Source organism: Chroicocephalus ridibundus, chromosome 1 (assembly GCF_963924245.1).
Source record: "Chroicocephalus ridibundus chromosome 1, bChrRid1.1, whole genome shotgun sequence".
Classification (NCBI taxonomy): domain Eukaryota; kingdom Metazoa; phylum Chordata; class Aves; order Charadriiformes; family Laridae; genus Chroicocephalus; species Chroicocephalus ridibundus.
Genome location: NC_086284.1, coordinates 75,988,509 through 76,015,004, shown reverse-complemented (window position 1 = coordinate 76,015,004; position 26,496 = coordinate 75,988,509). Strand labels below are relative to the sequence as shown.

The 26,496-nt window shown below is 38.6% G+C and overlaps 1 protein-coding gene across 1 annotated transcript in view; it reads left to right on the top strand.

The window, feature by feature from the left end:
• Nucleotides 1-26,496, top strand: part of OCA2 (OCA2 melanosomal transmembrane protein) — a 174,277-nt gene that overhangs the window by 26,248 nt on the left and 121,533 nt on the right. The window contains exons 5-9 of the mRNA XM_063349476.1: nt 1,416-1,473; nt 2,385-2,457; nt 11,346-11,503; nt 13,165-13,247; nt 13,607-13,760. Coding sequence (XP_063205546.1) covers nt 1,416-1,473; nt 2,385-2,457; nt 11,346-11,503; nt 13,165-13,247; nt 13,607-13,760 — 526 coding nt within the window. The remainder of the gene's footprint in view (nt 1-1,415; nt 1,474-2,384; nt 2,458-11,345; nt 11,504-13,164; nt 13,248-13,606; nt 13,761-26,496) is intronic.

The window sequence follows — 26,496 nt, the reverse complement described above, 5'->3', positions numbered from 1 at the left end:
TTTTTATACCATGCAAAATTTGCGTAAAGTCAATATCACTTGTATTTCATAGGCCATTGTAACGCCTTTGTACCAGTTTGTCTGTGGCAACATATTTTTATTAGCTGTTGGGTGTTTTTTTTTTGCCTGTTTGGAAAATTCTAAAAAGGAAGGGATCTTTGGAAAACAATGTTTTTAAAAAATGGGTCTCCAGTTACTCATGCTGTTTTCAGTCAAAGAACTTGATTTAGGGTCTTATTTCCACTCTGATTAAAAATTATTTCTGACTCTTTTCAGGCAACTCTGATATAATATTTTGTTCTATAGCACCTGACAATGCAGCTATTATTTATTGCACTGTTCACTTCTCAACTAATTATCCTAGTAACTTGAAATGATTTCCTTTTAGCTTGTCATCAGGCTTAAATCAACCTTACTTTTGTCATTCTGTCAGAAAAACAATGTTTGAATGTTTACTTTTTGAAAAAAATTGAATAAGAACATCAATTCCTTCAATTAGTAAAAAGATGTAATAAAGGCAAATCACCAGAAAGAGTTCTGTAAATTAAGACATCCGTGTAATGTACTGATGGGCAAGAAGAAAATAATTAATTAAGAGTTGCCTTTTATGGTAAGATTAAAAAAATGGTAATTTAAAAGTGTTAAATCTTAAGATTTCTTACTTGAGAGCATTCATTTTCAACATCCACATTTTAATTTAGAGTTATTCTTGCTTAACCTGTCGAAGTAGTAAGCTCTGACACTTCAGAAAATTTGATGGCATCAAATCTCCAGAACTGGGCATTCCTTCAAAGGGCTCAGACGTGCTATTGGAAAAAAAACAACCTAATTTTTGTAGTTGGTTTATCTAGAGATGCTCATGAAGTACATTTGGTTTAGAGACACTATTAAAACTGGGAAATTCTTAAAGCTTGTTCTCGTTTTCAAACTGTCTTTTCCCAACACCTTTCAGGATGCATATCAGAAGTCCTGTTTTGAGGAAGTCATTCACAACACCCCTCAATGCAACAAGCTGTGCTTTCTGCTCAGCCATGCCACCTCCCTGCAGTGGCAGTGCTCCTCTGCCTCCCTGGGAGAGAGCAGGGTGAGCTGATGGGACTCTGGGGGGCCAGCCATAGCAGCAAAGTGGCTCCAGGTCCCAGCACCAGCTCATGCTGCAGCCTGAGGGGTAAAAACTCCTTACCGTGCAATGAGACCCAGCTGGCAGCAAATCTGGGGCAGGAGGCCCTTATAGTCACCGAGGCTTCCCAAACCCCTGCTGACCGCCTGTAGTGATGTTCATACTCTGACTGGGTGACATATTATCATACCTAAGTGATGACCACGATGCTTCTGAAATGTCAGAGCTATTAAGAGAACAGGAAAGATTTGTTTTAAACTAGCCATATAGTAAATACATGTTTCTTACGTTTCAGATGCTGTCTAAAATTCCTAAAAGTTTCAGGCCTTTTTATCTTTGTAGTTGTCTGCTCTGTAAGTATTGAATTAGCAGCCACCCCTGTTCCTCCCCTCCCCACCCCAGTTCCTTAGAATTTGTTCAAAATGAGGTGTCATATTTGGTCTTAGCTAATAACATTTCTTGAGGTTGGGGCAAGATGGCAAAAAAGTGAAAATACTGTGCAGGGCCTTATGCCTAATCAGATCACCGTGTGGTGCACTAGCCACCACCCTGGACAGTGTGTTAGGGTAGGCAGTTGAGTTTGAGGAGGCAGCTTAAACTCAAATTTGTGTGTCCTTAATGGTTACTTGTTGAATTTAGGGTGAGTCTTCAGATAGCGGCTAACACCTGGGGAATGTTCATAGGAAGAACTGTGCTGGGGAGGATGCACCAGCAATCACAGTGCTCCACGGTGTGAAAGGCAGAAGGCCATGAGGAGATAGGCAGCTCCCTACCAGGGCTGCAACGGTGCTGCCCTCTGCTACCAAAATCTTCAAAATCAGCAAAATCTTAGACTGCAAGACTTGAGAAACATTTCAAAAAGTTGGAGTTTATCCTTTTAGCTGCTGTGAGGAACTCTTCTTTTGGCTAGTGGGACTTCTGTATTAAAGACAAAATAGATGACTCCCTGTATTTCCTCAGATGTGGGTGTTGCTTTCCAGTTAGATCCTTAAGATTACAACTTTGTCCTAAGAGACACTTGGATAAAATACATTGAATATGTGACTTTGGCAGTAAGTTTATGGAAGGAATATTAGTCATCCTTGTTAAGTATCCCAGGGCTGCTTTTCAGCTGTGTTGGAAACATACTTGAAAATACTGAAAGCAATCTTACAATTTAATGTACAGTTTGAAAGAGTCTTATTCAAGTATCTGAGATAGGCTTAGCAGGTATTTTTCAGTTTTTGTGTTATTAATGTATGTTTGATTTTTATCCTTGCCCTAGATTTTATTTGGCATTTATCCAGATCAAGGTGTGTCCTGGCAGATGTTGGCTGTGTCACCTCTGGAAAGCTTCTGTATCCTTTTTTCATTGAAAAAAAAAAAAAAAGAACTGAAGTTTCATTGATAAGCTGGTTGAATGGGTGGGTGCTTTCTGTCTTGTACCGTGAGAGGACTGTGTGTCCTCAGAACCTGAGCTACATGTAGACATGTCCTTTGATGCTGGCCACAGTCATGCTTCCTAGGCAAGTCGTACTGAATGGCCTGCTGGGGCACCTTGTGGTGTCCATCCAGTCCTCGTGTCCAGTCTCGGCATGAAGCCAAAAGTGTGGGAGTGGGTTGCAGAGTCAGTGGGATCAAGGCCCAGCAAATAGCTGGGACATGCACCTGGCTGCAGCAACTGCACCGGTTGTATACTGTCATCTGTAAGATATCTATGGTGTATACATGGACCATGATGCTACTCAGTGAACTCCTTCAAAAGCAAGAAATTAGATGATTCGTGGATATATTTCCAGAATCGCTTAGCCTAGCCATATGTATGGATTTGTGGATCACTTGATACTTTTCAGTAGAGATTCCTTTACAATTTTTCCATACAAAACGGGTCAATAGCGAATTTAAGTCCACAGATTGCCAAGAAATGTTCAGAAGAACAAGCAATAGAATAACCCAAAATAAAAATGATTCATCGCAGGTGAATGCAGACCTAAATGTGAAAAGTCTTTGAGGGATGGGCATTCAGCTAGTAAACAAAAAAACCTTTTGCAAAGAAACTACGTTTCTTGTTCCCACTATATTTCTAGTTTAATCAGTCTGGGCTGCAATCTTCTTGGCCCTTGTTTCAGTGATGTTAAAAGATGATTCACCTATAGGTATATTTCACAAGCCCCTGGAAGGTGTCCTGTTTGGAAAAGGTGTGGTAGGATTTAATTTTTGAAATGTGGACTTTTTCTATTTAACTGGGCGGTTCCATGGCTTTGAGCAGGGAGAGTCCATTTGAAATAGATTTGATTATTAGCATTCTCACTGTCACCAGTAATGACACAATATAACACAATAATTAGTAGGGTAAATGAGAAAGAAAAAGTTAGTGCTTGAGGGCCATTAAAAGTTATGATTGCTTTTTGGAGAAAAACAAATGAACATTTAGTAGGACCAGTGGCAATTTCAACTGTAAACTCCCATCAGTATCCTGTTGACATCAATATTTTTGTCCTCCTTGAAACTGTTGTTGAAAGCTCCTATATATGTGTGGTGTTGAACAGCACCAGGGCTGTCATGGCCCAGTCTGCCGAAGGAGGGTGTATTGCCACCCTCCTGACAAAGCAAGTCTTTGAGTTCAAGTTTTAGTCAACTGTCACGGCATAACTTGAGGATTTGCTCTCTTTCCACAGATCTTGTGTTGGAACCATAGCTGTTGCATTGTGCATGTTGACTCTGCAACCAGTTATTCCTTTTGCTCGTGTTGGGGAAATGCTGGTGGGACTGGGATTTGGGTACAAATGAGTGTTCCCATATTTCACATTTTACCTATCACATTAGGATGCTTTGAGCCAAATAGCTGTCAGACAGTCAGAATACAGCACTCCCCTTTCTTACTTAACAAACCTGAAGCTGAAGCTTCTTAGTTTGTGTCATGTGTGTTGAAAACTGAATGTTCTGTCACTGGACTGGGGAAAAGAGATCACTGGACTGGGGAAAAATATGAGGGGCAAGCAATCCAGGAAAGCTATGCTTCGTTTTCAAGGTGACCTGGTAATTCAAAAAGAAGGGTCAAGGAGAAAGGTTCGGAAAAAGCACAGGCAATTCTGAATGTCGTCTCACTGTTGCTGCCAGTCTTCATTTGTACAGAAGTAAGCTCACATGGTTGTCCACTTTGTTACATAGTGAAGAAAGTATTGACCTTTTTGGCTGGGCTTGGATAATGTTAATCATTGACACAGCAGTGTTGGAGATGTGATTTATGCCGGCTGACAGACTGTGGTATTCCTAGCGGATGTTAGGTGCTACTCTCTGAACGTCTACAAGAATTTCATGGTAGGCTGACAGGTGTGCTGCAGCAGTCCTTGTCACAAAACCCTTACATGTTATTACATGAGACTGCTTTGGGTGGAAAATAAGTCTCTTAGTTCATACGATGCCAAAGTATGCAAATGAACATTCTTTACTCATTCATTTCAATCACCTCATGCCTCAAAAGCTGTTAAGAAGTGTTGAATGGGTACTAACCACTATATACTTTTTTTTTTAATTTGTTCCTCTCATTTCTATGTCTTTCCAGAAATGCCCATGCACATTGATGTGTGTGTTATGGATGTGTGCTCATGCATATAATGTGTCCGCATACACACTGAAAAATCAAAACAAAGTTTGACATTTTTTTCAAAAATAAATTTAGTGATCCCCTTTGGACTTCATATCTTTCGTTATCTTGGTGTCACTTAGATATTTGTGGTTTTTCTGTCACGCCTCGTAGAACTCAGGCTTGCCCAGAGGCAGGACTTTCTGTCTAGCTGCTGGGAGAGGCCACCATCTGCTGGTGTGGGGGTGACCTGCTTTTCATATGACATCTCTTCAGCACTTTTCCACTTGCTCTAGTTCCTCTTTGTTTATGTCTGCATGCCTTTATCTTTTGCTCGGGTTTACTCTAGCTGGTTTTCTTCTCATTATCTTCTTTTTTATTAGCCTACTTGTATCTCCCTTTGCTTTCCCCATCCCCATGGAGACAAACCTGGCATGTAGCACTGAGGTGTGTTGGCTGCAGTTTCTGAAAACAACATCTTGCCTCCTGTGAATTAATAGAAACTTTTTGAGTCTGTAAGGTTGGGTGTTTTTTTTTTTTTTTTTTTTTTAATACTGATTTCCCAATCGGCACCAGATACAAATTCAGTGGATTTAGTACAGTTTTTCAAAATAGTGGTAATATTGTTCCTTTTTGACAACACTTGAAATTTATTGGCTTATAAATTCTAGCAGTCAGCTCTCTAATACTAGAAAGAAGTAAGTTTATACTGAAGCCTGGCTAGGGGACTCTTTTTTGCAGGAAGCAAGATTCAATGCCCCTATTGATGTAAATGTGTGAAGCATTTTCAGATCTTTTGCTCAAGGACTGTATGTTAAGTGGGAAGCATCAATAATTAATAAGATGATGTGCCTTTGGAAAGCGGGTTATAAAAATAGAGGAAGAGATATAGAGTCTGAATAAATTCCAGCATTTCTTAGTTTACTTACACGTACCTATTCTAAGACATGAACATTTTTATTTTATCTAACTGTTTGGTCATTCAAACCTTTAGGTGACTTCTCTCCATTAACTAGTTGACCAAAAAGTGAATGAGAAATATTCTTGTTCTTCTTCACAACTTACATAGGTTTTCAAACTTGAAGAATCTTCTGAAATGCTAAATATACTCTGTGTTCCTTCATTTCTAATAACTTCTGCCCTGATCTAAGCAAAATTTTAAATTTTTCTCCAGCATTGGAGAAACAGGCAGCTGGAGCAGAACTGTGCACTAACTTTTTGAATTGAGCAAGGCTTTATGAAATTAAAAAGTAATGGGCATTCATGGATACTACTAAGGAATTACGCAATCAAACTGTACAATACCTTGCTGTCTTTTAAAGAAGTGTTTGTCTCCCCGATACAGTGCCTTTTCTTCTTTCACTGTACCTGATATATTTATTGCTATTTCTACACTTCTCAGTAGTAGAAATAGTTTGTTTTTTTACAAGAAAAGTTAAATCTTCTTCCAGTGCATTTCTGTGCAATGGGTCTCACGCCTACCTTGTTGAGCTGTGAATTTCCATCTTTACTCAGACAAGTGTTTCTGTAACAATCTTGCTTGCTCTCAACCTCTGTACTTGTGCCAGTTCCTGTTATAGGTGAGGGAAAGTTAAATCAGTCTAGGTGAAGCAATTTTATTTTCCTTTTTCAGACTGATTGTCTGAACTTCCTTCTCTTGAACCTGAAACCTGATAATAACTGGGGAGTCGATCGTGAATTCTTTCTGAGTCTGGCCAAAGATCTTGCATTTTTATAAATATATTTTAAAGCCTTTCAGTCCTGATCTGATTGTTTGCTTTAAATGTTTGATATCCCCCAAAAGTAAAATTTTTGGAGCAAGGGCTGACATTTTGCAAGGTATATATTTGCACAGCATCCAGTGGGAAGAGTTCCTTACTCACTTGCTCTTTAAGTGCAAAACAAAACTTAATGAAAATACATCATCTCAAGTCATGGCTCATCAGGCCTCCGGTCAGTCCAAATCAGACAAAACCAGAGATATCAAATTGACTAGTTAGTGGCCATTTTCACTGACTTATCTCCTTCCTCAGTAGCTCTGAGAGTTTTTGTCACATCCAGTCCAAGATTAAGATCTCAAATTCAGAAGGTAGAAGGTGTAGCTCAATAGCAATTATATGTTGAAATTTACTTCATAGGCTAGATTTCTCCTTTCATTTGTATTCAGTAGAACTATTCAGAACAATTCCATGTATGGAAGTTGATGGGGAGGCTCTAGACCAAGCAGACATAAGATGGGTGGAGGTGCTGAGCTTATTATCAAATTCCTCGCTGAAGTTGCATGAGTTTGAATGATTGGTGCAACTGTGTTAACCATGGAGCAAGAAAAGGTCACTAGGAAAACTTGTAATCGTGCCATGACCATTAGTGACACTGAAAATCACCTTTCCCACTTCCTGAAACAGAGGTGTATATATATAAAGAAAGAAAGACTGTGAGGCAAAGATTATAGTCAGATTTTAGCAGTCTTTTCAGCTTCTATGGCAGTCCTAAAAATGTGCTCTTCTCCCATGGAGCATAAATTAACTTAATGAATTAAACAATTTCTCTAATCCCTTTAGTTCTTTTTCCCCTTTGATTTTTTTTTTTTTTTAATTTTGTAAATCTAGTTCTCTACTGTCAGACATTCCTCTGTCATTTTTCCTTGCAGAACACATTTAAAAATTGTTTATGTTTGTTGATCCTGTTGGAAACATACTAAGCGTTTTGGCCTGCAGGCAATGCTCAAGCTGCTGAGTAGATGGATGAAGACCAGGACTATGTGTGAGGCAGGCAAAGAAGCAGAATCTCAAGGAATCAGTGAGAAAATGCTGTAGAAAATAGAGTTTATTAAGGACTCACAAAACTTCTAGAACTGATGGAGCACAGAGAAAAAGGAGGGATCCAGTGTTGACAAAAATGGAACCAGATTGCTGACACTACTAAATCAAAAAAATAGTTACAGAGCATTCTTCAGATGGGGAAACCAATAGGTATAGAAAAGCATGTGGTTCAACTTGGTATATTGTGAAGCGATGCTGTAAAAATAACCTCATAAGCTACAAATAGGGATAGAACATCAAAAGACAAAAGTGCGAAAAGTGGTGCAGAAATAACCCCAGTTAAGGACAACATAGAAAAACAGATGCTAAGACTAAGGCAAAATGCCTTCTTTAAAATGGAAATGTCCTAGAGAAATTAGCATGGGTGACCTGGTCATAAATCAGGATCAATAGTATATAAACCCCTCAGAAACTCGGTAAAAAATAATCAATAGACATAGTATTCTCAAGGTACATTTTACAGTAGGCAGAGTAGGTGATACATGTAGATGTTAAAGAAAGCATAAAGTCATCCATCTACACGCAAATATAACAGAGAAACTCTGTCAATCACAGCTTTTCAGCTGGCTCTGTACACACTGAATTGATGGCATGATGGAGGGTAGAGCAGGGACTCAGTATTTAGAGAGTGATTCATCTCAGCTACACCTGAGTTAGTCATCCCAGGCTCTCTTTATAGTTAATAGAGAGAACTGATGCCTCTCATGAGTGATTCCTCTCATCTTTGTGTGGTAGTCTAAAACAAAGCAACGAATTCCATCTTGAAAGCACCCTCCTTTCACTGATTTTAAGGGAGTAACTGACTCAGATGTCCAGAGTACAGAAGTATAAACTGTGGTGAATGAATACCAACTGAAGCGTTCAGCCACTGCATCCCATTCTGTCACGTTGTCTACGTAAGCTACAAAAAGGTGAAGTGGCGTGAGGTGACTCTCGCACACCTCTCAATACCCTCTAGGAGCAGCTAGTCAGAAAACCGAGATGAGAAAAAACAGCTCTCGGTTTAGCTCTGAGCAGTGGACCCGGTCTGGTGCCAGAGGTAAATCCAGACAGCCCCTGTGTAATGGTGCACAAAGCATACACACACCCAAATCCCTTAACAGGATAATTCACAGCAGTAATATAATTTCAAGAATGGAACTGCATAAAAATGAGGCACCTTAGCTGAAGTGAAATAAAAAATAACAGCTCTGGCTGTAAATCTTGTCAGGGAGATTTTTTGCTTTAAAGACACACACTGGAGGCCACATTACAAAAAAAGTTCAGAAAAGACAAAAAGTCCCAGCATGGTTAAGCTGCAGAATAAAAGTGGATATTAGAAGTAAAAAGATCATTTTTTCCAAAAGTTAGTCACATCTGAATGATTAAAATATAGAGGAAATCACATTCTGGCAATTTAAGGGAAACTGAAACCCAAGATAAGGCACAACAAAAAATATTCTGAAGAGCAGCTTGATGAAAAAAAATCCTACTTTGATTCATATAAGCATGGCTGAAGTTTTCTCCTGGTTTATTTTGATTTCACCTTTCATAAAGGCTGTGATCTGCTGCAGTCTAACAATGGAATTATGACAGACTCTCTAGATATTGTTTGGAGAAAGATAACTCTGATGGGATTTCAAAGCCTCAGTGCAGACCAGCGAAGGATGTTCAGTTCCACTTCCAATCAAAGGAGAACCTGTTTTGCTAGGGCTCCTTCCGATGGTTTTATACGTGCACAGAAAGGAATGGAAAAACATCTTAAGTATCCTCATCTTTATAGGAAAAGAAGGAAGGAACCACTCTTCTTGAAAATAAGGTGTCGTTTTTTCCCCCTTTAATTTTAAGCATCCTTTATAATAGTTCCTGAATGTGTCATCTAGGTAATTACAGGATTTATTTTAAAAGTATTGCTTAAAAGGAAGCTGCCATAATTATACACACCTGAAGCTTTTCAAGACATAAATTACTGGCTACACTCCTAATAAAAGGCAGACCATCAAGAGGTGTCCCAAATCACTGGGTTAATGACTTTAGGTCAGCAGGCCTTTTAGAAGGTATAATTACTGTCTCTAGATAAAGGTATAGCTATAGTTCCAGTTGAGATTAATATTATGTATTAATTAGGACAGAGAAAACTGTGATGCCAAATCACGCTTAAAACCTTCAGAACCACAAGAGAACTGAAGTAATTTGTATTTATGCTTGCTAAGGGCTGTGTGTGTAAATTCTCCTGACTGGAACTGGTCTCCTGACTTGTTGCATCTGAGGTTTTTTTGTTTGGTTGTTTTTTTTTTTTGTTTGTTTTTTTTTTTTTTTAATCCTTTCTTGTGCACTTCCTTTAAGCAAATAGGTGTTTGGGAGGTTCATTCTTAATGAATGGCACGTGAGCGTTTGCTCTGCTCGCTATGCTAAGCAGGGTGACATTTATATTACTTTGCAATGTATTGGCTGCTTGCCTGCCGCTAGATCTGCTAAAGAGATCTGTGAGAGACATCTCTTTTGTAGATCCAGTTGTCCTGCTGGGAATGTGGGCAGATGCAACTACTCTTTTAAAGATGAAGAACCCCTGCATAATGTCACAAAGCTTTCCCCATTAGAGACTGGGTGGCCTTACCGGGGCTCGCTGGGAAGCAGGGCACAGCACGGCCCTTAGTCCCTTCTAACTATACTGTGTTTTTTCTTCTCCTGCTAAAAACTTTGAGTTCTGTGGGCAACAAAATGTCTTTCTGAGAAAATCCTTCTGGTAGGTATATCATCTTGTATGGGTTTTTTTGCAACAGACTCACTCTTTGTAGTGTGCTCAATTAAATGTCAGATGTTAAAACCATTAAGATACTCAAGCATGTGATTAAGTCACACGATTTCGACGGAACATATATATGTAAAATCAAGTCTCTTCTCTTAGGATTTTTTTTGTGGGTGTGTGTGTTGGTGATGCCTTAGCTTTCTATTTGGTCATAGATAGGAGCAAAACAATTACAATATTGCTCTATTATAGCAACAAATGGATTGTGAAGAGTTTAAAAGCTCAGGCTTTCCCCCTTCCCCTAACCCACAGGCATGCTTCTTTCTCAACCGTGCCAGAAGTGGACTGTCACAATACTAAGTTTAAATAGTTCTACATGTATTGGGACAAATAGAGCCACACTGCCAAGGGATTTGTGGGTCATGGTTGGCTGATTTCTCAATTATATTAGACTAGGGATGCAGTTTGACCACACCTCATGCTAGATATCCAAGAGGGAAAGAAAGAAAAAGTAGATGAAGGAGCTGGAGGAGAAACAGTCTGTGAGTACACCAACTGAGAGGAGCTTGAAAATGTCTTTCAGATGTTTGAAAATTTGTGAGTAAAATTTTGACCAAAAAGCATATCCCCTGGCATGAATAGAAAGTTGATTCTGATTTAGTTTTCCCCGTGGTTGGAGCATCCATAGTGTTTTCCCCAGTACGAATTCTGTGATGTTCAAATTGCTGAGCAGATGATGCAGCCTTTCATCTAGTACAAGCACTTATAGAGCTTTACTTCTCTGTCTCTCTATTTCCATATGCTATTTTTGAGCTTTGGTACACCTACAGTGTCAGCTGAAAGCACTGATGATCTCAAAAGTCACTAGGAAAGGACAGACGTATTTGTTCTGAACCTGTAACTCCTGTTTCCTCAGGAAACCTGGCCCAAACAGCGTTACTTGGTGAGGAAGCAAACATCCATTTTGTTCTTTTCATAGTTTCTTAATAATTTTAGCTGAAGAATGCTTTTTTCAATATAAGTTGATTAATCTGTACTTTTTTCCCTGGAATTTGTACAGCCTATATTAATTTTTACTGGAAAATTACACCTTAACAACTTGATTAACAGCTATGAATCTGACTGATTTTCGTGATTCTCCTCTGTTGAAATTAGACATAGGAGGCCCATTTGCAGCAGATGTAGCTGATCAGCAAGCAGAGGAATACATTGTAGTACAAATCAGCCAGACTGAAGACACTGGAACAAGGAGGAGACGCCAGCAGCAGGTGATGGTCTTTAAATTTTCTTTCACTTTTTCTGAGATGTGTTTTATCACTTATATTTCCATCACCGTTGCGTGGATTACGTGGTCGTGCTTTTCCTTGCTGTGAAGTGTGTCAACTTCAGCATTAGAAGACTTATTCTAATAAGAGTAAAGTTACATTTTCTTTTGTCTTTATAAGACTTCCTTCAGCTTCCTATATTAAAATTTTGTAAAACCTATGCCCCTTGACTGACACTTAGTGTGGGATTTTTTGTTTTTAAAATTGGCAACATTTCAAAAGTTGTCTTGGAAGGAAGAAACAAGTGTGAAGTGCCTTTTTGCACTCAGTGAAATACATTTTCACATTTTGTTGTAAATTATTTTCTCAAACATGTGTCACATTTATTGGCTTTATTTGTCTTAAGGCTTTCTCATTGTTGATGTTTTTTGTAACACGTTCCTGCTGCTGTCTCCCAGAGAAGTCGGTGAAGGAGGGTCTTTTGCAGCCTGTCATGTATATCACTGAAAAATGAAAATAAGCTTCATCATTTAATAAATAGCATTGACATACAAACAACTCCCTCTCATTCTGTACATGTGACAGGGTGGCCTGCCTCCACCAGTGACAGCACAGCTGAACAATGCCAACAGTGCTCCTGCTTACACCCAATCTCATAGTCTACAGCAAAACATTAGTCCCATTACCTCAGCATGGCAAACAATTCCGTACTGGCAATCACTCTCTTAAACTACCCACCCCCGTGATGAGGAGGCAGCTGTAACCTGTGCTGCTGGCAGTGACCCCCAAGGAGCCTTTTCGTTGCTGTGGGGTAGCCAGAGCACAGTTGGCTGCAGCAGGCTGCGGTGCCAGCGGCGGTCCTGATGTGACCCAAGGAGCAGGTTGCCAAAATAACCTTCCCTGCCTGCATGCTCCTCAGCTGTTTCTCTGTCAGGTGTTCCAAGCTGACTGATTAAGATGTTTTTTTTTTTTTTTCACTTTGTAGCATACAGGGTTAGGACCGGCTAAGGATTTAGGCTGCAATTAACCAAATTTCATGTTTTTTTAAGTACCTTTACTTTAAAAAAAGAGAGAATAGCTGTATTTACATTTAAAGAGTGTATCTGGCTAAACTTGCATGAATATCAGTGTGTAGTAATAGGCAAAGCTTCAGAAGGTGTTTTCTGAAGATTTTTTGGTTTTTTTTTTTTTGCTAGAAGAGCACCAAACATGAATTCTGTTCCCTGAAATTCTACCATGTCCTCTTCATAATGTCTGGGGTTAGGACCTTGCTCCTGGGCCTCTCATTGTCTGTACTTCCTATATGTTAGTTTTCTTCCCAGGCAGTCTTTGGGGGTGAACCATATTGTTGTCTCTCAGCCTGGCTGCCACGTGCTCTTTATAGTCAATGCAGGAAGCGTGATTTGGCATCACTGCTCTGGAACACCTCCTAGAGATGTCTCTCACTTCATTCATTGAGTGAGGGGATGAGGATGAGTTTGCTCCAATCTGAGCTCCTGTAACATACCTAACCAGGTGGAATTAATTTAGGCTGATGTCTGCTATGTCCTGTCCACAAAAAGTTCTACAAAATGCACAAATTGAACAAAATGTAAACTCACAGATCAGAGACATAGCGCTTTCACTGACTTTTATTAATATTGCTAAATGTGACTCTCTTGCAGGTGGTATACAACTGGTCTCTACCCTTAAGTTCAAGAAGAAATCAGCAAATCATCACGACTAGAACCTTTCAGATACCAAACAGGTTGGCTAAGAGACTGGGAAATGATCCATTGAACTATTAGTTTACATGGACTTGCCTACATAGGAGTAGATAATGTTTTAAAAATAATCTATCACTACCTGTTTCAGAGGGGCAGGAAAGGATGATTTCTCATTGCTGCTTAAATGGATTTACAAGGCTGGTTTGTACTTGAGTTACTTTACAAACTATACTATTTAGGGGGATAGAGTGAAAATATTTGAAAACTTGATTGCAATTGTAAAAATATAATACACATACATACATTTAAAGATACTCAATATAAAATGCATATAGTAATGCATAAATAAAACTAATCATATTTCATTCCATAAGTAATCAAAACTTCTTTCTTTAACCAGAGGCGCCGTCTTCATAAACATTCAAGCTTTCCTACAGGAGCCTGGAAGCGTACCTCTCTCCATGAAGCATCAGTACCTTCATGCAAACATAGAGGCACAAGTAACAATTGCGTCCATCATTTTAGTAGGTGTCTACGTGCTGATCATATTGGAAGTAAGTCATGTTTTGTCTTTGATTCCCCCCCACCCTGTCCTTATGTTGTAAACGGAGCACAAGGAAGGGTTTCATTCTTGGGCTTTAATATACTTTTAAAGTGTGCATATGAATCCTTGCTGTACCATCGGTGTTACTAATGGCATGAATAAGATATGTGCAAGGAAATTTTTTTGAATTGTAACTGATTTTGGTAAGTAATATTAATATTACAGTAATCTTGTGTGTTTTTCTATTAGGCCCTATTAGTGTTTTAATATTTTAACAGGATTATAGTTTGTCTGTGAGAGTGAAAATAAGTCTGGGCTATAAAAGGTGTGAAAAATTTTATTTTAAAAACAATTACTTTAAAAATGGGTAAAAGAAAAAAAAAAAGGCTTTGGTTATTCCCTTCTCTAAGGCACCTCAACCTATGAATGTAGTGTACTCATCAAAGGTTAAACTGAGCACACTTTAATGAGTGGCATTTAGAAATTCTTTTACTGCATCATTTAAAGAGGAAATGGAGTCTGAGTTAACATGAAGTCAAGGGACAGGGAACTTTAAATATCTATTGCAACTTCATTCCAAAGCCTTGAGTTATGAAACCCAACAAAAATGCCTTGCATGAGCAGTACAGATGGAAAACATGTCAGAAATAGCACAGGGCTCCAATTGATTTCTTTGAACTGAAAACTATTCCTGTCTGATTATCTTGAAATAAAGAACAGATATGGGGCGGGGTAACAGTTTGGGGTTTTTTTTAATTCCTGTGAGCAGCCACACTGTCAATGAATTCTCTAAATTAAATCACACCCGATTTACACCAGAACGGAACAAAGAAGGGAATCAAATAAAGTCTACAAGGTCCTCCATAATAAATATGTCCAGTATGCTCATTTTTCTTCCATATCCCTTGCATATTTTAAGCTTTTCATCCTGTTACCCATTAAAATGGTAGGATAGTTGAACACTTTCTAACCGAATATCAGTAGTGGACGCATACAACATGACAGATTCTTTAGACATTTAGATTACATCGTTCAGCATTGGTGATTTATTTATGAAGCTAAAACTGCCTCTACGTACTTTATAAATGAGCAAAGAGATATAATATTAAGTGTGGAGAGGGACTGAACTATATTTTACTATAAATATATGTAGGTATGTAGCACAGAACCAAAATAATCTTTTAAATACAGTTTCATCTAAAAACAAAAATTGCAATGCTTGAACAATTGAAAAAGCAACAGGTTTTTAATGTATGTAATGGCTGAGGTTTCGTGTTTGCGTCCTAGAAAGCTACTTTGGAACAATTCATGTGTCAAATGAAAAAAAGGCTTAAAACTGAAAAGCAGAGCCAAGGATTTCTCCTGTTGTTTCTAAGAAAAAGCTTCAGAATAACTCATTAGCTTATTGTTTCTGTGAAAAGAGCAAGAAAAAATTTCTGTTGTTGGCAGAAAAATTATTTCTGCAAATTCAAAGGTAGAAATACATATTTATAAATAAACTTTTTTGAATTTTAAAATGTGGAAAGTCACGTATTGCATCATGACGTTTACTGTTTTCTCCATAGCATTTATGGGAATGACAAATGTTACAACCAGAGTAAATTTTAAACTATAAATATATAAGCTGTCAATAACTATCAAAGAAAAAAATTTGGCTGTTGTTTTGTACCCTCACGGATGTCTTGCAAGAGAGGGATGTTAATATTGTTAGAATATGTAATAACGGCTTACCTTATATTCAGTATGTTTAACTTTAGTGCCTGAAGTCCCGCTTTCTCAACACATTGCACTCTCTATTCCATTAGCAGTTATCACTGTTAGAAAAATCAATTGGTGTTGCTGTAGGAGCGATCTCTCATAGATTTTCATTTTCAGTGTTGCTGCCCCCCTTCTTTTATCAGTCTTTATTGTAGTTTCCCGTGTTTTATTCATTATCGTTGGCAATGCAGGCTCAACTTTAGACTGTGTGGACACCCAAATAAGTTTTAGAGCTGTATTTTAGCATGTTTTCTTTTAATGGTGAAGAAAGAGGAAGTATTTTATCTGCTTCAACTCACAATAGCAACCCGAAGGTGTGCTTCTTGCTCCTCCTGCACAGCCTTTTTCCCCAAACATGAACTGTAGATCTTGTGCCCACAACTTCCTCAACCCCACGGTCCTCATCTTTTGATCCTTCCTTCCCCTTCTCCACTTGCCCCTTGCTACCTTAGTCAGTGGGGAGCGATCAGAAGAACAGGCTGCAAGAGCATCTGCCTCCTGCAGATACGGATGATGGAAAAAGCTGATGAAATAAGAGGTTCCAGTTGGAAAATGAAGTGCATTTACTGTAAACTGTCATGTTCTCCAAACTTGTGCCGCTGTAATGACACAGGGTAAATTCTGCTTTGAGGCAGCTATTTGCCTCTATGTTGGTGTCAAATTTTCAGGAGGTCAGTCTATGTCAAGAACCAATCCCTGGTGGTGGAGAAGTCTTACCATCTCAAGTTCTTCAAAAAACACATTAAGCTGTTGAAGCTCGTTTCTTCAGGCATTTATTTTAAGTATTGTTTCTTTTGAAACTGATTACGTGTTACGTATTCATAGAATACAAATATGTTTCCGGTAAAAGAATATGCCTCTTTTTCCTCTTTCATTTTTAATGATTTCTTTTTTTGTGCTTACCACAAATATGAATATTTTCTTACTTCACTATCCTACTCTGACCCTTGAAATTTTGGTATATTACTTTTAATCTCTTTAGATGCACTTCTTGTTTAGATTTTCTGTTTGAAATCTGTCGGCCTTTTTTTTTCCCCCGCCATGTAATCATTCTTTCCTTCAGTAACTTGACATTCATTCTCTTGAAATTGATTTTTTTTCTTCAAATATTGATCAGTTGCCTCTTTGCATTTCAGTCTTCTGTTCCCTCTTCTTCTCCCAGAGGAGAAAGGAGAAAAAAAAATCTACTTCTTGTGATATTTTTGAATTAATCTAATCTGTACTGTTTTATAGGCTTGTTGAAAACAATGAAGTATTTCATTTTGTTCTTGGAAGCCTACACTGCACAGGAAATTAAAACAAGTGTATGTTAAAAAAATCCACCAAACACCTGTGCCAGGTTTAACATTGTTGATCTCAGCTCTGCTGTCTGACCCTTTAGGATTACTGATGAACATAGGTAAGATGGGCTATAGGTATGTTTTCACGTTGGCCTACAGGGACCTGTGATGTAAAGTGCTGATGTCGAGAGTTCTAAGCTGATGTTGCTGTACTAAACTAGTTCACTATTTATTTCAGGATAGGCTCTTTCTAGTTTTGATCCTCAAAATGTGTAGCCTCTTCTGATTGAGATCTTGAAAAAAAAACTTCAAACAAAAAAAATCTTAGAAAATTTAATTTTTACACTTTTCTGCTCCAAACATCTTTGTTCTTTCAGATAAGAGTGTGTTTTGTCTTTTGCCTTCTTTGATTTCCATTCTTTTTCCATCAAAGCCTTTTCCTATGTATAGGACTAAAGTGACTTTTTACAGCCCCTTCACTCAGATTCAATAAGCAGTGGCATATGGTTATTTCTGGTGGTACAGCATAGTCAAGAAAAGGCGTGGATAAAATCTCATTGTTCACTCTTTGCAATACAGTAAGATATCTTAAGTTTCTTTCCAGGGTAACCGGTGTATTATCCCATTCTCTGTGTACACAAATATAGACAAAAGGGATGAAATCAATCTGCCTGTCTATATCTTAAAATATCTGTTAGTATTATAAAGTTTTATTGGTATTTAGAAAAGTTTCTTGAGTTGATAAAGCCCTTATTAATAATTATTAACTGCGTATTTGCAGCTGCGTTGGAGCTGCGTTAATTAGAAATATGTAAGGAGGAATGTTAAATATCTATTATTAAAGGACAAAGCTCATTAATTTGAATGAATTAATGTGCGCACTTGTCCAATATTTTCCTTTAATAATTTATTCGTTTTGTGTTGTGGGTTAAAATGGAGTGCTAGCTGCTTACGATACTTCAATGAGCCAGCAGAAATAAATATGAAGGTAATGGCCTTTTTAAAGCTATTTCATAAGACATTTTATTTAGTCAGGAGAAAAGGACGAATAACATTTATTTTATTAAATTAAAAAGAAAATAAAAGAGATACCAGTAGCACATCAAATGGCAAAAGGTGATACCTGCAAGTATCAGAAATTCTGTGAGAGACTCCACAGGGCTTGTTTTATCACAGGAGCTATCATTTAGTTTCATATCCTGTCTTGTAGGTAGCCCTAAGAAAAATCTTGCCAGAATCTTTCAAATGGCATTTTAATGATCTGACATATTGAATAACATCTACATGTCTTTATTTCTCCTTAAAACACAAATACTTGAAAGCGGCCTTAAAAAAATACTTGAACCTGGCCTTAAAAACTCTAGCTTCTTACTAGCATGAAGCATGGGCTTATAATCACAATTTTTATTACTTTAATGGAAATGGAGAGGGTCAGTTTCTCTCCATATTACTTTTCTATTATTAACTAGCTTAAATTATGAATAAACATCCCTTACGCTTAATTTCTTTAACTCAAAGCAGAGTGATTTTTAATAGCATCTAACCAGCAGAAATTAGCTGCAGAGAGCCAAACTTTTGTGTGGTTCAGTCTGACATTTTTTGTAGCACTGTGGGCTGGTTGCACTACTGTTTCCTCCCAGGAAGCATTTTTACAAATGAAATAAGGTGTTTGTTGTTACTGCTGTCTACGCTTACACGGTCCAGTTTTTGCTTATTTCCAGTAATGAGGCGATTTATTTGCACAGGGAAAATTATGCTTCAGAGAGGGAATAGGAAACAGAAGAAATATGCACTGGTGTAGGAAACATAATACTAAGTGATGGCAATAGGCTAATCTTCAGGGATAATTTTTCTGATGAGGAAAGACACAGAAACCAGTGATCAGCTTACTCAGCATGGTTTCTCACTTCCCATCCATTCTCATATTGATCTGTCTTTCAATACAGACAGAGTAGAGTGTGGATTAGAGCGTTCCCACCTCCACATATATCCTGCGAAAAGATTGGTAGTAAAGGGACAGAAGAAAATCCATAGCCTTTATTGGAAAAGGTGGTGTAAAAAAGAAAATTGTAGCTGCTTTTCTACCCGGCCTTTGTGGGAAAGAATATTCCTGCTGATATTCTTTCCAGCCCTGCAAGAATGGAAAAATTGTGGTGAGGAATTAAAACACTGCTGTAGGAGTTGGTGGAAAATTAGGGGCAGATTATCAGAACAAACCCAAATCCTCTACGGTGAAGAGTCTGAGCCATACTTCACTGGGCAAGAATAAAAGTTTGCCCCCATCTGCCCTCCTGTCTGGAGGTGAGAGGGAGTAAAAGAGCCCAAGATCGGGCCAGAGCAGGAAAGCCAGTGCCCCTGGATGTGCTGGCCAGCTTCCAGCAGGGCAAGGATGCTCTCCTGCAGACTTTTGTTCCATTGAATTGTTTAGGTTGGAAGGGACCTTTCAGATCATCCAGTCCAACCATCAATCTAACACTGACAAAACCACCACTAAACCACATCCCTAAGCAGCACATCTACATGTCTTTTAAATACCTCCAGGGATGGTGATTCCACCACTTCCCTGGGCAGCCTGTTCCAATGCTTGAGAACCCTCTCAGTGTAGAAATTTTTCCTGATATCCAATCTAAACCTCCCCCGGCACAACTTGAGGCCATTTCCTCTTGTCCTATCGCTTGTAACTTGGGAGAAGTGACCGACCCCCACCTCTCTGGTCTTGACCAGGGGAGAGAGAAAACTGCCTTGATATTGTCTTGGTTCTCTGCAGTGTTTTACAGTGAGGTAGAAATGGAGCCAAGAAGTAGGGCCTGGAGAGTGAACTTCCCAGCCTGAGGGAGAAATAATAAATTTTGTAACTCTGGGGGCTGTACAGAGCCTGAATCCAGTGTAGTGAAACCTAAACCATAAAATCCAGTAGAAAAACTTAGCTTGAAGAAAAATCCAGCTCCCTCTAGAGCAGGCTAGCTGCATCCTTCCTTGGTAGCATGTGGTTGTGGGTCTGGTTTGGAGTCCCCATAACCCTGAAGCACCATTACCATTCAAAAGTCTACTCTTTTTGTTCTCTTTTTTTTCTTCCCCCTTCTCTTCCCCAGATGAAAATGTGCAATATAATGAGGGCAGTCTTGCAGTCCCCACAAATAATGCTTTTAGGATATAAACTGAGGGTGTGCATTGGGAATGGTATCAAGGCATGTGGAGCAGATGGAGGCAGCAAGGCCTGCTGAGATAGGTGCTGGAGGACTGGATCCAGACATGGGGTGGATCCATCCGTCCTGTCCCCCAAAGTGAAATATTCACCAAACAGTACCCTAGATGGTTCTCCCAGAGAGAACAGCCTGTGACTAAGCTAGCAATTAAGCAGTATGGACTATCAAGGCTTGTGGTCATACCCTGCCTTCCTCTGATATAGGAGAAGGGTGTGACTTCTGTGCGTTTTGATCTTTGTGTGTTTTGAGAGGCTCAAAGTGACTTTAAGGCTGCTGTGCAGGAGCCTTACAACTTGGTTCTTAGGAGGAGTGTTGGATCAGTACCCCTGAGGTGCCAGGATTTCTACCACTTGGGTAGAGCAGAGCCACTGCCACCAATGAGGAGCCTCCAACAGGACAGAGCCAGCACCAGTCAGATAAAATACAGTCATTTTTACCTGCTGTAACTGCAACAAAGGAAACAAAGTGCTGTAAGACAAGGACAGGATAAGTTTAAATTCAAATGAAAACACAGTATAATAGCAAGCAAAATCCTGAGCTGGATCCCAGCTTGATATAACAACGGTTTTGTATTATTAATCTAAAATGAATAGTTATTTTACACTGACTATTGCCTGTCTAATTGTTAGATCTATCTTGTACAAGTCTGGCTCTGCTCTGAATATGTGTGCTTTAAGGAAAAACATCTTCTTTTGGGTGCTGTAGTACTTCTGCAGTATGTAAATTTGCCTTAATTAAGAACTTAATAGGAAAAAATTGCCACTGGATGGTGCTGCTTGCTATTCTAAGGACTCGATAGGATTGTCTGCTTTAAAAGATGTTGTCATCCAGGCTCCACTTTTTGCAGAATGCTATTTTTTGAAATAATAGGAGTCATATTTTCAACACTAAGTGTAAAAACTAATTTCCAAATGTCCATTTTCTATTTTCTATTGCCTTTTAAAACTATTTTTGAACTGTATTTTGTTCAATTTGTGAAAGACTGTCAAGCACAAGTGCGTTGCCCTGCCTTGCATACTGTGTATGTTGTGGGTTGTTTTTTTCCTTTCTGTTTGAGACAGGCAACAGAACATTAAATTAGCTTAATTGAATGCTGCTGTTCAGCTTCTACCCTGCCTACGGCAACCAGAGGGGTAGAGAGCCATGAAGTCTTAAAAATTTAACAAGGTGTTAGAACAAACATACACTTCTAATGCACACAAACAGGGACAAGAACCACTAAGCTTCTTTTGAGGCCTCAAATGATGTCTTCCTTCAGCAAGAGCAGGGGCAAAATTGGATAAACAAACATGAGAGAGTGTACGGGACAGGCTTGGAGGGAGATGCGATGGCATGATCTAAAGAGGTAAAAAATATAGAGAAGAAAACTGGAGTGAGAAAGAGAGGAGATGTCAGGGATGAAAGACTCTCCAGAGGAACTGCTGGCTAGAGAAGAGAGCTCCCTGTAAAGGTAGTGCAAGTGCTGCGGTTCGCCATGCTGTTCATAGTGCATGGCTGTAATTCTATATGGTTTTATTATCCTAATATTAAAAGAAGGCTGACAAAGATTCACACAGGGAAAGTAAAATAGGTTTGCCCCTTACTTTTGTGATTTGCTCCCTGTACTAGAAATTCACAATCTCGTTAGTCTTGAGGATGCCAAGGTAACGGGAAATACAGATGGGGGCATCTTCTTCAGTTTCAGAAAATGTTCTGAAACTCCAAATATAATAAATGTCTTGCAGTCCCCATGAATAATGCTTTTAGGACACAAAACCAAGGGTGTCCATCAGGAATGGTATGAAGGCATGTGGAGTAGATAGACGCAGCAAAGCTTGCTGAGATAGGTGCTGGAGGACTGGACTGAAAAGCATCTTGCAAAAGGGTTTTGCAAGACTGAAATCTTGTTGCCAGGCCAGCCCGTAGATATACAATGGCCTTGATCATGTCAGCCCACAGTGGCAGTCTGGTTTTCATCTTCTAGGTAGCAACATTAGTCCTTTATTGGCTCATGTCCAGATGTCTCTACTTTAGTTATATCGCAAATGTTTTTTGTAGCTAAAATATTACAGGAGTGAGGTGCCTTGTCACATAAAAATCCTGTCTTTCCACAGGGCTTTGCTTTCTGTTAATCTGACCTGACTCAAGGCCCTGAATTACAGAACGTCAGCTCATTTATCTCTGTGTACCTCTGTCCAATTTCACATTAAGAAAAAACCCCCAAATTCCTAGCAAATAAAAAGACTCACTTTTAAAATTTGACTCTGAGGGGCTCTCAGACTATCAGATGTTACTGGATATCCCCCTTCTGGTGTTTCCTGGAGGTGTGTAAGAATAATCTTCTTACATTGGAGCCATCCGAGCAGGTAGAGGCTGGAAAACATCTACCTGTGGCTGTAATGATATAGGTAGGACAGACTCCTCTTTTTTGTATGAATCTGACAGAAATATTTACTATGTATGATGCTATACCTTTTTATCCCTAGTTCTCATTAGCAATATTCTGAGGTGGGAGGTTATTTTCAAAACCAGACTCAACTTAGAAGTCAAGGAGTCATTTCAACCCTCGTCATACAGGAATAAACCCTCTTCTGGATCCTATGGCCACCATCTGTACAAATGCTGTTTCCCTCTTTCCTTCCTGGCTCCATACTCTTTTCTTCAGCTTTTCTTTTCCCCCAAGTTTCCAAGGTATGAAAATATAAGGGTTTCAATAATCTTAGTCATCTCATACAGTAAAAATATATTTATCCTCCCATAATTTGAGGGCTACCCTGAACCAGTTCATTCAATGTCCCATACCAGCAGGAGGCTTTAGCCCATCCAGTTTTCTCTACAAACTGCAAGCAGTGATGTCTCTGAGGAAGAAAGCTCACAGACAGTGAAAAGATTGCAAATTGTGCAAATTGTTCATTAAAAGTCTTTGATAGAGCTATGGAGTGACAAATGCCTTTGCAGAATCTAGACTCGGCTTATAGATTTTCTATATGGAAAAGGGAAATGAAGTAATTAGATAATTTAGTCACAGAAAATAATTTGATCTCCTTATATCTCCCTTGCTCCTTCTATGCATTGTGTTTTACGTATAGAAAGAGTAGATGTCAGCTGGTGAAACTTAATGTAGTTACTTATAGAATTTCAGGGCTCTCTTTCCTAGACAAAACTCCCAAGATATCCCTACCTTGTATTTCTTAGCCTGTTCAGTCAACGTACCGTAGGAGTAAAAGTGAACTAACACAGGCGTTAACTTGTCTTAGATACCATGTAGTATTACTTTTAATCACCTTCTATTTCAGATAATCATCTTGTGTAGTGCCATCCTATATTTTGAAACACTGCATTAAGCGGTGGCAAATTGCTGCCTTCTGTGCCTTTCCCCAAGGCAGGGTTGTTTATATCATGACTTTCTCCACTGACATTGAATCAGAACAAGTAATTTGGCACAGTACCTGAGTGAAAATGGATATTCTAGCAGAATGCCATAGATGGGTGCTTTCATACCTTGGGTTTCTATAGGTGTTCTTCAGGAGTTACATAGTTTGCTGTAGAATCTAATGTTTCTATTTAAAAAACCCCGAGTCTTTGAGGGTTGGGAATTTGTCAGTAAAAAGAGCTTATTGAATGTACACCGAATGTTATTTTCACAGAGTTACAGGGATCAGCCATTTATTGTGTGATTAATAAGAATACATGCTAATACTAAAATATTCAGTTAATGTTTCCAAGTCCACAGACCGCTCCACTCTGTCTTTCTAACTGATCTTGGGCACATATTTAATGCATATGGTAGCGCTATTATACTGAATCACCACTGAATTCTTGTAAAAATGAGTAAATTCTTGGTCCAGGGGTTTTGTTTATTTTTTTCAAGCAAGGTATACTTATGTGTAATGGTGTTGTTTTGACTTATTTTGACTTACAAAAATGAGGTCAGTAATAAGATTTTATAAAAATGTAACCTAAAGGCTTATTTTATGATTTGTGCGGCTGCGTGTATAGAATACATACAGACAGTGTTCTAATCTGCAGATGAAGATATAAATAGCTTGTGTCACTCATTTTTGTGAAGTTTGTAGTCACTCTGAGATCCTTGATGCACATCATCTTTCAGCAGCTGTACCCTACATGCTTGCCCCAAGAGCTGCTTTAGTCCATCCGTGAATACTGCATCAGTATAAGTCATACTTCCTAAACTATGTCAAGCAACTCCCCTTTGTTTCATTAAAATCCCTACAGAATATACTTGCTATTGCTTAACTAAGTAATTCTAAGGCAATTAATTTTCTGTTATTATTAATTTTGCACTAGCTATTGAGACGCATCCCTTGTAAGGGGCTCTCATGTGCCTGGAGGGGTGCTCCGTAGCTGTAGAAGCTGCAGAACTGCTTCTGCAGAGCTCCTGTAGGGAGCAAACTGAGGGGAGGGCAAAGGGGAGGAAGAAAAGCATTAGCTGCAGACACCAGCTGAAGGGGAGGTATGTGGCTATGCCTTCACTAACTGGTACTAGTTAAAAGGTCTCTTTAATCATAGAATCATAAAATCGTCTAGGTTGGACCTTTATGATCATCAAGTCCAAATGTCAACCTAACACTGACAAAACCACCACTAAACCACATCCCTAAGCAGCACATCTACATGTCTTTTAAATACCTTTAGGGATGGCGATTCCACCACTTCCCTGGGCAGCCTGTTCCAATGTTTGATAATCCTTTTGGTGAAGAAATTTTTCTTGATAATCAACCTAGTATCTAAACCTCCCTTGGCCTAACTTGAGGCCATTTCCTCTTGTCCTATTGCATAAAGAAAATCAAGAAATTCCTTTTTGCTGCTGTAATCTCATCTGTACCTGACTATATCCTGTATTTCTAGTCTATTGGTTTATATTCTGTCCAAATTGTGCAATTTGCCAGAAGCAAAGCAAATTCTCATGAATGGAGAATTTGATGCCATTCGGCTTTGAAGTGGATCTACTGCAGGGCAGAGTTCAATGTATTGCAAGGCTTTGTTGACCCTTGTTTTCTAATATAAGCCCAAATTTTCATTTATATTGCTTGACAGCGTTAGGAAAAATTACCTAAATTAGCCAAATTGCCATTGTTTTTCTACAAATTTCAGTTTTGATTTCAGCTTCTGATGTCAGTTTCAGGCTTTGGTGCTAATTTTCCAAACCATAAGTGGATCAAATACGTGTAATGTGAGAGACTGAAGTTTTGCCTGTATCCTGCTAAAACAGCTGGAATAGTTCAAGGCAACTAAACTAAAATTTATAAAGTATGTGACAGAAATTATAAGATAATCTCCATCAAGGGATCTGAGTAAGGGACACATTTCCAGAGGCAGTCAGGCTAATACTGTCTTGATTATCTTTAGGAAAAACAAGCTCTTTGTATTTGAAAAAACCCTCTTCCACTGCTGAGGATATCTTCTTTTAACCCAATAAACCTTTATTAAAACATAAAAAGGAATAGATATAAAGCGTAAGGTCAGAAAAAAAGGTATCCTAGAGCAAATTTTACTCCCCTTCTCTCCCTCCCTGTCCCCAGAAAAATAAAGAATCAAACCAGACACTTTTTATGAAGTCTAAGAGGGATTTGGCTGTTGATTTTACAGGGAAGGCCTCAGCTCCTCTGGAGGCAGGTGGGAAATGCATAAAACCCATATGTAGACATAGGCTTGGGAATAACTGCCTCCTGTTGAAATGTAGCAATGCTGCCACTCTATCAAATGAAAATTAATTTCTCAGTAAAAGAAGCAGTTTAATGCAACAGGCTTCAGTGGAGAAAAAATGGACAAGAAATGAATTGAGGCTGCATTTGAAGCTTTACATTAAAGTCACTGACAGTCATCTTTCAACTGCCATTTATCACTTATAAAGAAGGACTTGTGGAAATCAAATATTTGGTATGATGTATCATTTATCAAATATCTTCAGAAGCACATTTTGGAAATATGCATGCCCTGGATTTCAGCTGGGAAATGTATGCTCTGAAATAGCATACAGGTCACCATTCAATTGGCTTCTAAATAATTTCCTTTTACCTCCTGGAGCACTGTACAAGGTAGTGTTTGGAATTTTGAATTCTTTTTATAATGATGCTATTGCAGTGTACCAAAAGATTTGATGAACTCTGTGCAAACATTCCAAAGCACTTTCAGATAGATGAAATTTAAATCTGGAGAAGGTCTAGGTTGCTAAATCCAGCTTGCATTATAGCTCCAGAAATGTATATTTTTAATTAATATCAAGCACAAAGACTGGTGGCATAAATGACTTGGGTTGCTTTAATTTCTTAGCTTATAATTAACTCCTGAAATGAGTATGGAAGCCACCATACAGAACCAGCATTCGGCACGTTTTATTTACCACACAGCAGGAAATCATGAGACAAACTTTCTACAGATAATCATGAAACAAAATCGCTATAGCAGTTTTTTTCTAATCTTTTCCATTTCTGAATTGACCCCATAGCACGACCCTATGATGTTGTTATCACCATACCTACATTGTTGATGTTATTTTTAA